This window comes from Suncus etruscus, chromosome 3 (assembly GCF_024139225.1).
Source record: "Suncus etruscus isolate mSunEtr1 chromosome 3, mSunEtr1.pri.cur, whole genome shotgun sequence".
In the NCBI taxonomy this organism is placed as follows: domain Eukaryota; kingdom Metazoa; phylum Chordata; class Mammalia; order Eulipotyphla; family Soricidae; genus Suncus; species Suncus etruscus.
The window spans coordinates 91,536,595-91,552,463 of NC_064850.1; the positions used below are offsets into that span (position 1 = coordinate 91,536,595).

General features: G+C 43.0%; 1 protein-coding gene across 1 annotated transcript in view; it reads left to right on the forward strand.

Annotated features, from left to right (window-relative positions):
* The first annotated feature begins 7,573 nt into the window (after window positions 1-7,573).
* PIWIL2 (piwi like RNA-mediated gene silencing 2) overlaps window positions 7,574-15,869 on the forward strand; it is a 74,491-nt gene continuing 66,195 nt past the window's right edge. The window contains exons 1-4 of the mRNA XM_049769440.1: window positions 7,574-7,765; window positions 11,376-11,466; window positions 12,098-12,239; window positions 15,518-15,730. Coding sequence (XP_049625397.1) covers window positions 7,574-7,765; window positions 11,376-11,466; window positions 12,098-12,239; window positions 15,518-15,730 — 638 coding nt within the window. The remainder of the gene's footprint in view (window positions 7,766-11,375; window positions 11,467-12,097; window positions 12,240-15,517; window positions 15,731-15,869) is intronic.

The following is a 15,869-nucleotide window of genomic DNA, read 5'->3' on the forward strand; positions in this document are numbered from 1 at the left end:
TATTCTGGTTAAATTACAATGTGGATCAAACTTGCTTGCCAAGTGTAGTATAGTATAAAATCTTTAACCATGAGCATCCTGATATCTAATTTAATGTTGTTGTTGTTGTTGTTGTTGTTTTAATTCAGGGATCTTACAAAAGACTAACAAATACTGTAAAGTACAATATTTTCATGCTAGATGAGATGAAAGAATGTTTAACAACTGGTTTCCAAATTTCTTGAGAGATCAAGCTTACTAAGCTCAGTGAGATAAAGTTAAACCTATAAAATGTGACTATTAGGAATATAGATGTATATTTTATACAATAAAGATAACAATGGAGATAAGATTATTAAAAAAGGAAAGGAATTTCGGTAAAGTGAAGTTGATTGATTCTGAATTGGAATTGAGAAAAGTTACAGAGCAAAATGAATGTAAACTAATGTATTAAAGTCCTGAGAATTGTGTTTTAAGGGGAAAAAAAGAAAGCTTTGTCTATAAGTGTGAAATCCTCATTGGTTCATGTATACACTTTGAAAGTGCTTTAAGTCTCTCTCTCTCTCTCTCTCTCTCTCTCTCTCTCTCTCTCTCTCTCTCTCTCTTGGTTTTTGGGTCACACCCAGAAATGCTTAGGGGTTACTTTAATCTTTAAATTATATCGGCAGAATTGTTCCTTTACTTTTGGTGAGGTCTATGTCAAAGGATCTTAGATGATTCAGATTCATGTTACAGTGATCTTAGAATATTGGACACATAGAAATGATAGGAAATCAAGGTTTTCCACATGGAACTAAAAAACAAAAATATATAAGTATAACTTATTTAAATGGTATGTTCTACTTCGACAGATAATCACAATGCTTCTTTTGACTAGACCCCAGAGCAAACAGGTAGTCTGAATCATATTGTGAGTAAAGAGTGAAATATTTGATTTTCTCTCTTCTTTAAATTTTTGTTTTGTTTTGTTTTTGTTTTGGGGCCAAATCCAGCGGTACCCAGGGGTTACTCCTGATTCTATACTCAGAAATCGCTCCTGGCAGTCTCAGGGGACCATAGGGGATGCCAGGGATGGGACCTGGATCTGTGCCGGGTCATCTGTGTGCAAGGCAAATGTCCTACCACAGTGCTATCTCTCCAGCCCCCAAGTTTTTTTTTTAATTTATTTAAACGCTATGGTTTACATAGCTGTTCATAATACATTTGTTTCTGATATTCCATGTTCTAACACCAGTCCCACCATCAGTGTAAGATTCCCTCTCCCATTGTCCTTGGATTCTCACTCAATCCCTTGTTTGCTCCCGCCATTTGGTATGAAATTATTTTATATTGCTTTTCTCTCTTCTTGGCATTTCAATATGTTCTCAATGCTTCATGGCACTATGTTTGTTTGCATAAATCCAGATGGGAAATTTTTCCTCTCTGTAGGAAAGCTGCTCCTCATACAAACAGGAAATCTTAAAAGCCAACTAAGGGACCACTCAGTCCTATTGTAGGGAAATAGAATTAAAAAGGGATGAGGTTAAATGACAGGAGCAGGTCCAATAATAACAGGGAGAGGTACAAGTACCTTACTAGCCTCAAGGAGACCCTAGATGCAGGCCAGCCCAGGAAAACTAGAAATCATCTCTGCTTTGAAAAATGAGCAATGTCCAGATCTGCAGATCTGCAACAACTGACCACACCCTGGCCCCTGCGCTCAGCATCAAGAGAAACCCTGAAGAGGCTGGAGCAATAGCACAGCGGTAGGGCGTTTGCCTTGCAGGTAGCCGACCTGGGACAGCCCCGGGTTCAATCCCTGGCATCCCATATTGTCTTCAGAGCGTAACAGGAAAGATTGAGCTCAGAGCCAGGAGTAACCCCTGAGTGCCTCTGGGTGAGGCCTAAAAACAAAAACAAAAACAAAAACAAAAAAGTCCTGTGAACCTGGATCTCCTAATCATAGAGAGGGATGGAATGGACTCCCTCTGCCAAGGTACTCATACAGAAGTTGAGAAACCCATGTCCACCCCCAGTTCCCTAAGCCAGCGTTTTTCAACCACTGTACCACGTGCCACGGCACACTATATCGTCTGGGGTGTGTGGGAAAAATCCCAATTTCATCCATAACATGTGGCTTTGGCTCACAAATAAACCAAATCATTATCATCATTTATTGTTTCATAATAAAATATTATAAAATAATTTCTTTGTGTTTATTTGATTTCTATTCAAGAAAATTACTTTATATAGTCAATATAGGCACAAAGTTAAAATTTTTTTTAACGTTTTCTTTTTTTTCTTTTTGGGGAGGAGGGGGAGGGGAAGGGAAGGGAAGGGAAAGGGGAGTGGAGGCGGGGAGCAGCGGAAGAGAGGGCAGAGGGGCTGAACAGGGGAGGAGGGGGAAGGTGGGGAGAAAGCAGATCGCTCCTGGTACTGCGGTTGCGGCCTGGGCCTCCCACTCGCAGGTCCGCCCACGGCCCCCAGACCCACGTCTTTTTAACATTTTTTTTTTTTTTTTTTTGGTTTTTGGGCCACACCCGGTAACGCTCAGGGGTTACTCCTGGCTATGTGCTCAGAAGTTGCTCCTGGCTTGGGGGACCATATGGGACACCGGGGGATCGAACCGCGGTCCGTCCAAGGCTAGCGCAGGCAAGGCAGGCACCTTACCTCCAGCGCCACCGCCCGGCCCCTTAACATTTTCTAATGGTGGTGCGCCTTGTGATTGTTTTTCATGAAAAAGGTGTGCCTTTGCACAAAAAGGTTTCTTTAGCTACTCATCTGTTTTTGGGCACTAGGGTTGTTTCCAGATTCTGGTTATTGTGAATAGTGTTTCAATGCGGCAAACATTAAAAACAAAACAAAACAAAAAATCAAGAAAACCTGAAACAAGATTAAAAAAAAAAAAAAAAAGAAAACTTGAAAATCAAAGCTGTGGCATGTGAGAACAAGTCAAAAAAAAAAAAAAAAAAGAGGAAAGCTGAACAAAGAGGCAGAATATAGAAAGAAAAATGTGGAGAAATAGAGATGCTGATTATAGATTTCTCCACAACCACTGGTTTACTCAGGAATCAGTAGCTTATAAGTCTTTTATTTTAGTTTTGTATTCAATCTCTCATCATTGTAAATGAGGTGATGAGAGACTTCTGACTTTATTTTGAGGACTTAACATACAAATTGTAGAAAGTCTCCATTGTCTTCAATTGTCTCCATTGTCATTCAGTAGCTTCTTTGGGGATGTGTGCATGAAAATATGTTCATTTACAGAGTTATAGACTAATTTACAGCTTCTGTTGGGTTCTACAATGTTTGGGGTTTCTTCTGTAATATTTGACTAGTTGTCCAGCCTTCTCCTTGAGTTGTATCCATACTTTTTGTCCATATTACTGGGGTGGAGGAGAGTGGGGCTGAATGTTAGTAACAATGGGTTGGGTGCTTGTCTTGCATATGGCCAACCCAGGTTCAATCCATGACATCTCATATGGTCACCTGAGCACAGCCAGGAGTAATTTCTGAGCCCAGAACCAGTAGAAATTAACCCCTGAACACCACCAAAATTTTTCTAAATCATATTGAATCTTTTTTGCATTTCATTGTTTGTTTTTTCTTTATATATATATATATATATATATATATATATATATAAAATTAAAATTTGGGGGGAAGAGTCAAACTGGGTTCAATCTCCAGATCCTCATATATTTTCCAGAGCCTACCAGGAGTGAACTCTGAGCGTAGAGCCAGAAGTAACCCCTGTGTATAGCCAGGTGTGTGGTCCCCAAACCAAAAACAATAATAACAAGACAAAACAAAAACCCAAATAACCAAGATGTAAAGACTTGCATTTGGTGAAATAGGTTAATATAGTGTATGTGTTGGCAGACTGCTGTCTATACTTTACCTATAACCTAACACTGTACTAGTGTAAGATAGGTAAGTTGTATGATAGAAGAATTGATACCATCATAATGAATGTTAAATAACACATGTAAATAGCAAAGGGCTATCTTGTCAATTCTTGCTTTGGAAATCAATAATTACCAGGGGCTGGGGAGATGACTCAAAGCACTGGATCACATTGGAATACAGAAACCCTGGATTTGGTCCCTAAAATCAAGCCAGGTATGGTCCCAAATAAACAACAAAATTATAATCTATTTTGAGTTGGGTACCAGAGAAGAGCCCTTGAATTTATGAGTGAAAATAAGATGAAATAGTTAAAGCTTAAAAAAGCCTTCTATAACCCTATTCTATTCAGGTCATTTGCACGTCGATAGCATCTATATAACAGAAGTTGCTAAAGGTTGATCCCCTCGACCCCCAACTATCCTGGAGATGGGGAAAGATTGCTATTTGCCAGAATGGTTGGAAGAGGGGCAGAATCTTATAGATAAAAAAAAAATTCTATATAAAAATTTTCTGTATTTGCAGTATTTGTTTTGCTTGGGCCCAAACCAGCTGTACTCAAGGGTTACTCCTGGCTCTGAACTCAGGAATTACCCCTGACTGTGTACAACCTACCTGCTGTACTATTGGTCCAGCCCCTGTATTAATCACCAATACACAGTGTAAAGTAAACTTTCTTGACTGACAGACTCAGACATCGCAATGCTTGGTAACTTACTTTTTGATAAGAAACTATTATTTAACTTTATTTTTCTTTTCTTTTCTTTTTTTTGAGGGGGGGTCACACTGGGCATCGCAAAGGGATTACTCTTGGCTCTGTGCTCAGAAATTGCCCCAGCACGCTTGGAGGGCCATATAGGATTCTGGGAATTGAACCACCATCTGTCCTGGGTTGGCCTTATGCAAGGCAAACGCCCTAATGCTGTGCTATCTCTCTAGCCTCTTAACTTCATTTTTCTTTTCTTTTCTTTTTTTTTTTTTTTTTTTTTTGTGGTTTTTGGGTCACACCCGGCAGTGCTCAGAGGTTATTCCTGGCTCCAGGCTCAGAAATTGCTCCTGGCAGGCACAGGGGACCATATGGGGCGCTGGGATTCGAACCGATGACCTCCTGCATGAAAGGCAAACGCCTTACCTCCATGCTATCTCTCCGGCCCCAACTTCATTTTTCTTAAAAATATTGTCTGTATGGGGCTGGAGTGGTGGCGCAAGCGGTAAGGCGTTTACCTTGCATGCACTAACCTAGGATGGACTGTGTTTAGATCCCCCCATGTCCCATATGGTCCTCTAAGCCAGGAGCGATTTCTGAGCGCATAGCCAGGAGTAACCCCTGAGCATCACCGGGTGTGGCCCCCCCCAAAAAAGTATGTGTACCAAAGCAGTACTACAGGAAATCTTCCTTCCTAAGAATTTGGGAAGGGGAAGGAAGGTGTGTTGGTCTTACCAGTTGAGCTCTTCCAGCTGTGAGCTCAGAAGTAACCCCAGTAATGCTGGTAGACTATATGAGGTTCCAAGGTTTCAAATAAGCATTTGACATGGTCTAAGGATTTTACATGGATTTATGTTATATTTCCATACCAGCCTATTATTTATTTTGATTATTTTACATATATGGAGCATGAGGTGTAGAGATCAGACTTTTTCTTTTCTAAGCATGGTTTTTTCTTTGTTTTGTTTTGTTTTGTTTTTAAAGCACACCCAGCTGTGCTTAAACCTAACTCCTTGCTTTGCTCTGGTCCCTATAGTTTGAATTTTGATCTCAAAACGTCCCTAAGAGAATAGGCACTGGTGAAAATATTTCCACCACTCATGCATAAGCCTTTTTTTTTTAATGCATAAGTCTTGTAGCTCCTCAGGAAATAAAAAATACTGATGGCTTCAGAGTGACCACGATTTCTGGGTAAACACTTCAACCTTGGGTCACAGCGTTTTGAGATCCAGGTTTTAGGTTATTTGAACATCATTTTTCCATTTAAATTGCCTCTATGTTACTATAACCTCTAACTGGTAGAGACAAAACAAATCTGTTTCTATGTGGGTTGTAAGGCTAAAAATCCGTCCACAGCAGTTAGTCCCAGGCACAAAAAAAGGAGTCATTGAACTTTAAGAGTGGAGCACGATCCACTACTCGGCCTCACACCTAAGACTTCCCGGCAGGCATTTGGAGCATCGGTCCAGGTGCAACGCGCTGAGTTGGGATGATTAGAGGGCGGGCTCTAGGAACCGGAGAGCCAATGACACAGCTGGCTCCTCTGAGTGGCACCAGGTTTGACCAATGAGTTGAAGCCCCGAGATCTCGCGAGAAGACCGGAAATGGCGGCTTGGAGCTTGTAGGCCGAGGCTGGCTGGCCATTTCCTTAGGGCCGGAGTTGTGGTGGTGAGTAGACGCAGAGCCCGGTGTGGAAAGCTGAAGTAACTAAAGTCACCCCGCTGCTGGCCGCCAGCGGTGGGACGTTATTTATTACTGACAGGTGTGTTCAGATTCTCTGAGAACCTTGACGGGAGGATGGGGGAGGTCGGGCCCAGACGGAGAGGCCTGGTTTGGGTGGCCTCGTGACGCCATTGGTGGGAAAAGGGATTTTCCTGGCGTGGGAAGGAAGGAAGGGAGGGAGGAAGGAAGGAAGGGAGGGAGGGCTCCTTAGGCCCCATCTTCGAATCCTGCATCCTTCACGGAGGTGCCACAATGGGTCCTTCCTGCAATGGCCTTCCCCGAGGCGCCTTTAGACCTGGCGAGGGCCCCAGGGAGGCTTCTTGGAGGAGGTGCAGATGCTAATATGATGGTGCCCCGAAGCTGGTTATGCCTGATTACTCTGCCTCGCAGATGGGGATTAGGGCCACACCCAGTCCTAATCCCCCAAATCTTGCCTCACGGGTAAGGGGCCCCAACCCTGGCCTCCTGTATGTGCTCTAGCCTTTAGTGCTCACTTGACAACCTCTAAGAACAGCAACAACAAAAGTTGAATTACCGTGAATTGCAAGGCACCAAGTTATTCATGATTGAGTTTTAGGGGTGCAGTTTTCCAACTGCACAATCCCTTCACCAATGCCCATTTCCCTCCACAAATGCCTCCAGTTTTGCTTTCACCTGCCTCCCTGCCTACCACTGTGGCAGGTACTTTTTAATATTTTATTTTTTGGCACCACACCTGGCAGTGTGTTCAAGACCTATTCCTAGATCTGCATGCAGGGAAATCATTCTTGGCAGTGCTTCAAGACCTAAACTGGGTTAAGACTGGGTAAGGCAAGTGCCCCACGTACTGTACTAGCTATTCCTTGAGCTCCAGCAGGCTCTTTTTTATTTATTTATTTTTTAAAGCTGCCCTTAACGCTTTGAGAATCTGTCTTGAAGGAAAAAGAAAACAAATGGAAATGTTTGGGGTGTCAAACCAGGCTTTGTCTAAGGATCATCCTGGTGAAATTTGGACTATATGGGATGCTGGGGATTGAACCCTATTGGTACTTGAAAGGCAAACCCTCTGTACTGTCTCTTCTGCCCCACAACTAGCAATCTTTAATTTTTTATTATTTTTTTTTGGGACACATCCTGTGGTGCTCAGGGCTTATGGCTCTGTGCTCTCAGGGATCACTTTTGGTGGACATCGGGGACCATATAAGGCAAACACTCTACCCACTGTACTATTCTCCTGCCTCTCTTTAATCTTCCTAAAATAGGGGCAGCTAACAAGTCAGAGCAGAACCTCAGCAACCTGTCATGGATCCTGTGCGACCATCTCTCAGAAGTCCCAACCCTGTGGGCTCTTCTCTATGTATGCGAATGCCATCCCCTTGGCCACAAGCCCCCAAACCTTTGAACTCAGCTCTTGGCAGAGGAGGACCTGTCGGCAGAAGCCATGCATTTCAAATGCCAAATGAACCAAGCTCACAGAATGGACCAGCAAGAAAGGTAAGACCATGAAGAGTAGCTTCATGCAGTTTATCATCAATTAAATAATGGATAATAAAGTTCTGTGAGACTGATAAGCCCTCTGAGAACAAGGGCTTTTTTTTTTTTCCCCTCCTTTAACAATAGTTAGGTATTCTTGGGGTTTGTTTTAAATTCTAAAGTCTAGGAAAAAGAATTCAGTGAACATTAAATAGATTTGGATAAATACCTTAGCCCTCTAGCTTCAGTAAATAAGGTTTAAATACATACATAGGTATTAGATTTATAGATAAGCCCCTTAAACTTTTCTAGTATTTAGATTTTCAAAGAATGGCTTCTTTGGGGCCAGATCGATAGCACAGCAGTAGGGTGTTTGCCTTGCACGGGGCTGCCGACCCAGGACAGACGCAGGTTAGATCCTCAGCATACCATATGGTCTCCCAAGCCTGTCAGGATCAATTTCTTGAGTGCAGAGCCAGGAGTAACCATGGAGTGTCACAGGGTGTGGCCTGAAAAGCCACCCCCTCAAAATAAAAATGGCTTTTTCAGAAGGCTCTTAATGTCTGTTAAAAACAATAGAAACCCAGATCTTCATTTGCTACTGCTGTGTATATATCATATACACTCGAGTATAAGCCGACCCCCCTAATTTTACCCTAAAGACTGGGAAAATTTAGTGACTTGAGTATAAGCTGAGGTGAAAAATGCAGCAGCCACTGGTAAATTTCAAAAATAAAAATATATACCCAGGGGGAGGGGAGAAAAAATATATATACCCCCAAAACAGTTACAGTAATTGAGGAATCAGTAGGTTAAATGTTTTTCAATATTTATTGCTAAAGAAAAACTAAAATAGAAACACTAAAATTTCAGATAAAGTACAGAAAACCATAGCTTAACGGTAATCAAGCTAAATCCCCTTCAAAACTGGATTCCTCCTCTTCATCATTTGTATGTCCAAACAGAGCTTCAGCTGTGTCTGATGTGAGGGTATCAGCATAGACTTTGTCATCATCACTGAGTTCACAGATATCATCATCATTGCTGTCTGTCTCATACAAAGCGCAGAATGTTGTGAGTTAAATAGTTCAGTGGCATACAGTTCAGGTCAGCTGCCTACCTCTTCAGCTCAGCCTTGACTTGTGGACTGAGCTAAAGCACCACCCCTCCGGCAGGCAGCAGGAGACAACTGGAGACTACATGTATGACCCAAGTATAAACCGAGTTTGGGTTTTTCTGGATTAATTTTGTGTCTAAAATCTCAGCTTATACTCGAGTATATACGGTACTTATATATGAATTCTTAATTTTTATTTTGCATGTGTGTGTGTTTGGGTCACACCGGCAGTACTCAGGGGTTACTCCTGGCTCTCTGCTTAGAAATCGCTCCTGGCAGGCTCAGGGGACCATATGGGATGCCAGTATTTGAACCACCTTCCTTCTTCATGCAAAGCAAAAGCCCTACTTCCATGCTATCTCTCCAGCCCTGTGAATTCTTAATTTTAAGAACAACCTTTTTTTTTTTTTGTGGTTTTTGGGTCACACCCGGCAGTGCTCAGGGGTTATTCCTGGCTCCATGCTCAGAAATTGCTCCTGGCAGGCACGGGGGACCATATGGGACACCGGGATTCGAACCGATGACCTTCTGCATGAAAGGCAAACGCCTTACCTCCATGCTATCTCTCCGGCCCCAATTTTAAGAACAATTTTTGTCTATGATTAACACATCACAAATTATAATTAGAAAATATAAGAAGAAAAAAAAGAAAATATAAGAAAAACAAACAAAAAAAAGGGGGGCCAGAGAGATGGCATGGAGATAGGGCATTTGCCTTGCATGCAGAAGGACAGTGGTTTGAATCCCGGCATCATATATGGTCCCCCAAGCCTGCCAGGAGCGATTTCAGAGCTTAGAGCCAGAAGTAACCCCTGAGCACTGCTGGGTGTGACCCAAAAATAAAAAAAATAAATAGATAAATAAAATAAAAGAAAAGAAACCCCCCTCCCAAAAATGTGTTTTTTAATAATTTCAGAAAAGGCAGTATCAAATGTAAGAACTTATAAAATGAAAAATGTGGGGCCGGTGAGGTGGCGCTAGAGGTAAGATGTCTACCTTGCAAGCGCTAGCCAAGGAAGGACCACGGTTCGATCCCCCAGCGTCCCATATGGTCCCCCCAAGCCAGGGGCAGTTTCTGAGCGCTTAGCCAGGAGCATCAAATGGGTGTGGCCCAAAAAAAGAAAAAAAAGAAAAAAGAAAAATGTATGCTAACGATCTTGTGTTTTTACTCAGATGACTTGTTTGAGTGTTGTATGGTAGCTCTATGGAGGTTGTTAGAAAAATGATAATTTGAACCTGATGCCCTTAAGTGGTCCAGTTATTTTTCCAGACATGCTCAGGGCTTACTTCTGGCTGTGTTCAGGGATCACTCTTGGTGGATGTTAGGGTGCCAAGGATTGAACATGCATAGCAAGAACTTACCCTTTGTGCTTGCTGTCTGCTTCTTTTCTATGAATATGGAATAACCAGAACATTATTTATTTCTATCTTGGATGCATAGAGAATAGAAAAATGAAAAAGTTAACTTTGTTCTGTTGCAGTGTATTATACTATCAAATATGGACTTGCATGCTTAAAAAACTAACTACTTACTTGTTTTTAATTCAGACTACATGGGATGCTGGGGATTGAGCCCTATTGACGCTTGAAAGGCAAACCCTCTGTACTGTCTCTTATGCCCCACAACTAGTAATCTTTAATATTTTGTTGTTGTTTTTGGGACTCACCCAGTGGTGTTCAGGGCTTATGGCTCTGCGCTCTCGGAGATCAATTTTGGTGGACTTGGGGGACCATATGGGGTGCCTGGGTCAGCTACATATAAAGCAAACACTCTGCTACTGTACTTAATGCTTAAAAAACCACTATATAACTATAAAACAAAAGTTTTTAAACAATTTTGTGGGTGATTTTGGTACACATCCAGTGATGTTCAGGGACCTACTCCTTGCTTGATGCTGGGGTTTTGGCTGTTCTTAAGGGAATCATGCAGTGCGTATCTTCAGACCTGGACCTCCTGCCTTCAAAGAAAGGGCTTTGGTTAATTGAGCTGTACATCTGCCCCTAAAAACATTTTTGTTTTGTTTTGGGGGCACATCTGTTGGTGCTCAAGGCTTAGTCCTAGCTCAGATCATTCCTAACAGAGCTCTGGGGACCTATTTGTGGTACCAAAGAACATAGCTAGGCTGGCTGCTTACAAGGCAAGTGCCCTGCTTGCTGTACTGTCAATCCAGCCCTCATTTCTGTGAGATTTTTTAAAATTTTTACAAAATGTATCGAATTTAAAGATGATTTTTATTATTTGCTAAGACTTTTAAATACCATTAATGTTTCAGGGATTGTTTTTACTTGGGTGGGCACAGCCGACGGTGCTCATGGGTTACTCCTGGCTCTGCACTCAGAAATCATTCCTGGCAGGCTTGGGGGACCATATAAGATGCTGGAAATAGAACCTGGGTCTGTCCTGGGTCAGTTGCATGCAAGGCAAACACCCTACTGTTGTGCTTTCTCTCCAGCCCCTGTTTCAGGGATTTTTAGCTAAATTTTATAATAATACTATTCATTTACTTTCCATAGGAACCCGGAGGGGGTTTGGTTTCTATGTTCCGAGGTGTGGGTCTTGAAGCAGTTCCCCGGATTCCTCTCAAACAGGAAATGCCTTATTTAGGTATGTGCAAAACTAATGAGAAAAATATAGTTGTTGAATCAAATAATTAAGGATGGAGAAGGATGGAAGTGGATGGTGAAGGATGGAGGCCTTTGTCCTTAGGCCCCGGCCACGTGGCTTCATCCCCCATGAACCGGCAGATCTGGGGTTCAGGAAAGCGACGGGTATTGAACTCACTCACAGGCAGGCATCAGGAAGCATCAGCTTTATTCATAACCTTTTAAGCACTCAGCCATTCTTAGCTAGCCCTGCATCATCTTAACTCCTTTCAGCCATCTCCCTTTGACCTCCATGCTGGTCAAAGACCAAAAGAGGCCAAGACCCAAAAGCCAGAGGGCCCAGCAGGGCAGACCCCCTAATCCCCTGGCTCAAAGGCTTATCTACCTTTTCCAAGACCCCTCCTAGGAATGGGCGGGGTCTTGCAGGTAAGGTCACATATAATATCTGGTTCCCAAGACCCCTCCCAGAAATGGGTGGGTCTCAGGTAGCTACACCTAAATCCAGGGTGGAGTTACATATAGTAACAGGTATGATTGGTTTGTTTTTAAATTTATGTTTTAAATCTTCAGAAAAATAACTGTATAACATATTTGACTCATAGTTATAGCTGAAATTTGGCTTTTTTACTCAGGTAGAGGCATTTTAGGTCGAGGATTATCTACCAGTATGGTACACAAGGATAAAGAAGAATCCTATTCCACAGGATTTCCAAATTCTTCAGTATTGGCAGCTGGGGATAGCAAGATGGCAGAGGCCTCTGTTGTTTGGAATAGGTGGGTAAAGTTACTATCAAATTCAGATGGAATATTTTTATGGCTCCAAAGAGAAATTCTGAAAAGAATTTTATTACATCACAAATATTGCATGGTTTTATATTAAAAAGTGCCTATTTCCCAAGACTAGTCAACAGCAGCTGATCCAGTCACATCATTTGCTCTCTTTAAGAAGTTAACCTGGAGGGGCCGGGCGGTGGCTCTGGAGGTAAGGTGCCTTTGCCTTGCCTGCGCTTGCCTAGGACGGACCGCGGTTCGATCCCCCCGGCGTCCCATATGGTCCCCCAAGAAGCCAGGAGCAACTTCTGAGCGCATAGCCAGGAGTAACCCCTGAGCGTCACAGGGTGTGGCCCAAAAACCAAAAAAAAAAAAAAAAAAAAAAAAAAAAAGTTAACCTGGGGGCCAGAGAGATAGCATGGAGGTAAGGCGTTTGCCTTTCATGCAGGAGGTCATCAGTTCGAATCCCGGCACCCCATATGGTCCCCTGTGCCTGCCAGGAGCAATTTCTGAGCCTGGAGCCAGAAATAACCCCTGAGCACTGCCGGGTGTGACCCAAAAAAAGAACAACCACAAAAAAAAAAAAAAAAAAAAAAAAAAGAGAAGTTAACCTAAGGGCATAGCACAGCGGTGTTTGCCTTGCAAAGGTGGTTGGTTCAAATCCGGTGTCCCATATGGTCCCCCGTGCCTGCCAGGAGCAGACAGCCAGGAGTAACCCCTGAGCACCGCCCCCCCCCAAAAAAAAAGAAGTTAACCTAAGGGACTGGAACTATAGCACAGTAGATTGGGCTGAGCTCAAAGCCAGGAGTAACCCCTGAGCACCTCTGGGTGTGGTCCAAAAAGAAAAAATATGTAAGTGGGCCAGAATGGTAAGTGAGTAGGGTGCTTACCATGCATGTAGCTGACCTGGGTTTGAACCTTGATATCTTATATGGTCCTCCAAGCCCCATCAGGAATAATTCCTGAGCTCAGAGTCAGGAATAACCCTGACCTCTGTAAGGTGTGGCCTAAAACCAGAAAAAGGAAAAAGTTAAGCTAAGTCTCTTTGCAATAGTACATACACTAAGAATTTAGAACTATAGGGGCTGGAGTGATGGCACAGTGGTAGGGCATTTGCCTTGCATGTGACCGACCCAGGACGGACTGCGGTGTAATCCCCAGGCATCTCATGTGGTCCCCCAAGCTAGGAGGGTTTTCTGAGCGCATAGCTAGGAGTAATCCCTGAAGATTACTGGGTGTGGCCAACCCCCCCCCCCCAAATCCCAAAAACAAAAAAAAAGAACTTAGAACTTTATAGAGATTAGCAGGTTTCCTGTGTAAGGATGACATTCCAAGTTATGAAGTGTTTCACATATTTATACTTCTTTTAGTTTTCTGAACTACTTCTGTGAATGCTCAAAAAAAACCTTAAAAATTTGTCTATTCGGGGGTTGAAGCGATAGCATAGTGGTAGGATGTTTGCCTTGCATGCGGCAGATCTAGGATAGACCTGATTCGATCCCCAGCATCCCATATGGTTTCCTTAGCCAGGAGCAATTTCTCGGCGCATAGCCAGAAGTAACCCTTGAGCATCACTGGATGTGCCCCCCAAAACAAAATTCAAAAAAAATTTGCATATTGAGTTCAGAGCAATAGTACAGTGTGTAGGGAGTTTGCCTTGCATACAGCTGACACGGGTTGAATCCCCAGTATACCATATGGTCCCCCTAGCCTTCCAGGAGTGATTTATTTTTTGCGGGGGGGGGGGGTCCACACCTGCAGTGATCAGGGATTATTCCTTGCTCTGTGCTCAGAAATCAATCCTGGCAGGCATGGAGGACCGCATGGGATGCGGGGATTTGGACTATCCTGGATTGGCGCGTGCAAGGCAAACACCCTACTGCTGCTATCTCTCTATCCCAGGAGTGATTTCTGTGAGCAGAGCCAAGAGTAACTCCTGACTACTGCTGGCCTTGGCCCCAAGCCAAAAATAAATAATAAATAAATAAAATCAATTAAGGTGGCAGACTAGGGTCAGTGGTACTCCCCCAGTGTTGAGGTTGAGTGGGAAGTTACCTGGGACTCTGGTGGAGGGAAAGTTGACACTGATGGTGCTGGAACATTGTATGTCTAAAACTCAGTTATGAATATCTTTGTAGATTATGGTACTTTGATAAAATAATATATTTTTCGGGCCACACCCATTTGATGCTCAGGGGTTACTCCTGGCTAAGCGCTCAGAAATTGCCCCTGGCTTGGGGGGACCATATGGGACGCCAGGGGATCGAACCACGGTCCTTCCTTGGCTAGCGCTTGCAAGGCAAACACCTCTAGCGCCTCCTTGCCGGCCCTGATAAAATAATATTTTTAAAAAAGAATTTAACCTAAGGGGTTGTATAGATAATACAGAAGTTAAGCATTTGCTTTGCATGTGGCCAACATCTATTTGATCCCTACCATCATTTACAGTCCCCTAAGCATTACCAGAAATGGTCTCTGAGTACTACCAGGTATGACCCCAAAACAAATAATTGAAAAAATTTAACCGGATTTGTGGCTCAGTGGTAAAATACATCTGGGTTTGATTTTTAGCACTACAAAAGAAATAAACCTGATTATAGTGTTTTTTTTTTGTTTGTTTTTTTTTGGTTTTTGGATCACATCTGGCAGTGCTCAGGGATTACTCCTGGCTCTACGCTCAGAAATCACTCTTGGCAGGCTCGGGGAACCATATGGGATGCCGGGATTCGAACCACTGATCTTCTGCATGCAAGGCAAACGCTTTACCTTCATGCTATCTCTCCAGCTCCGATTATAGTGGTATTTTAACCTGAATGAGTCAAACTTGATTTTGGTATGATGGAACTTGGTTCTGAGAGTCAGGTTTGTGTGTGTGTGTGTGTGTGTGTGTGTGTGTGTGTGTGTGTGTGTGTGTGTGTGGTTTTTGGGTCACATTTGGCAGTGCTCAGGAGTTATTCCTGGCTCCATGCTCAGAAATTGCTCCTGGCAGGCACAGGGGACCATATGGGACACCAGGATTTGAACCGATGACCTTCTGCATGAAAGGCAAATGCCATACCTCCATGCTATCTCTCCAGCTCCCTGAGAGTCAGTTTTAATAGTAATTGGTGAATGGATCAAGTTAACTTATCTCATATAGAGAGAATTATATTCATGTGCTTGACTCCTTTTGCTCAATCCTCCAGGTAGTGAATGTTGATGGGGATGGGGGTGAGGCAAGGTGGGATATAGTAAAAGGTATGATTAAGAAAGTCCTGATTTGCCTCTTTTCAACATTACAGAGTTCTTGGTAGAGGTAATTCAGATGGTCCTTTATTATCAATCGGAAGAGCAACTGGTGGTTTAGGCAGAGGAGTATATAAACCTCCCAAGACACTTGGCCAGACTTGTCAGGATCCTACCCAGGTATCATCACTATCACCTCTGCTTCAGTCTTCACTGCACTCTGTGGATCACTCTCCACTTGGAAAAGGAACTGTAGAACACAAGGAAAAGTAAGTTCTGAACACTATCTTCTGCTTGGTATATGAGTGAGGCCTTCTGATAGCATTGTCAATGTTATTTAAAGTCCTCCATGGGTGATATATATTGCAGGACTGTTTATTGTCTTGTGGGTATTTGTTGTTGTTGTCG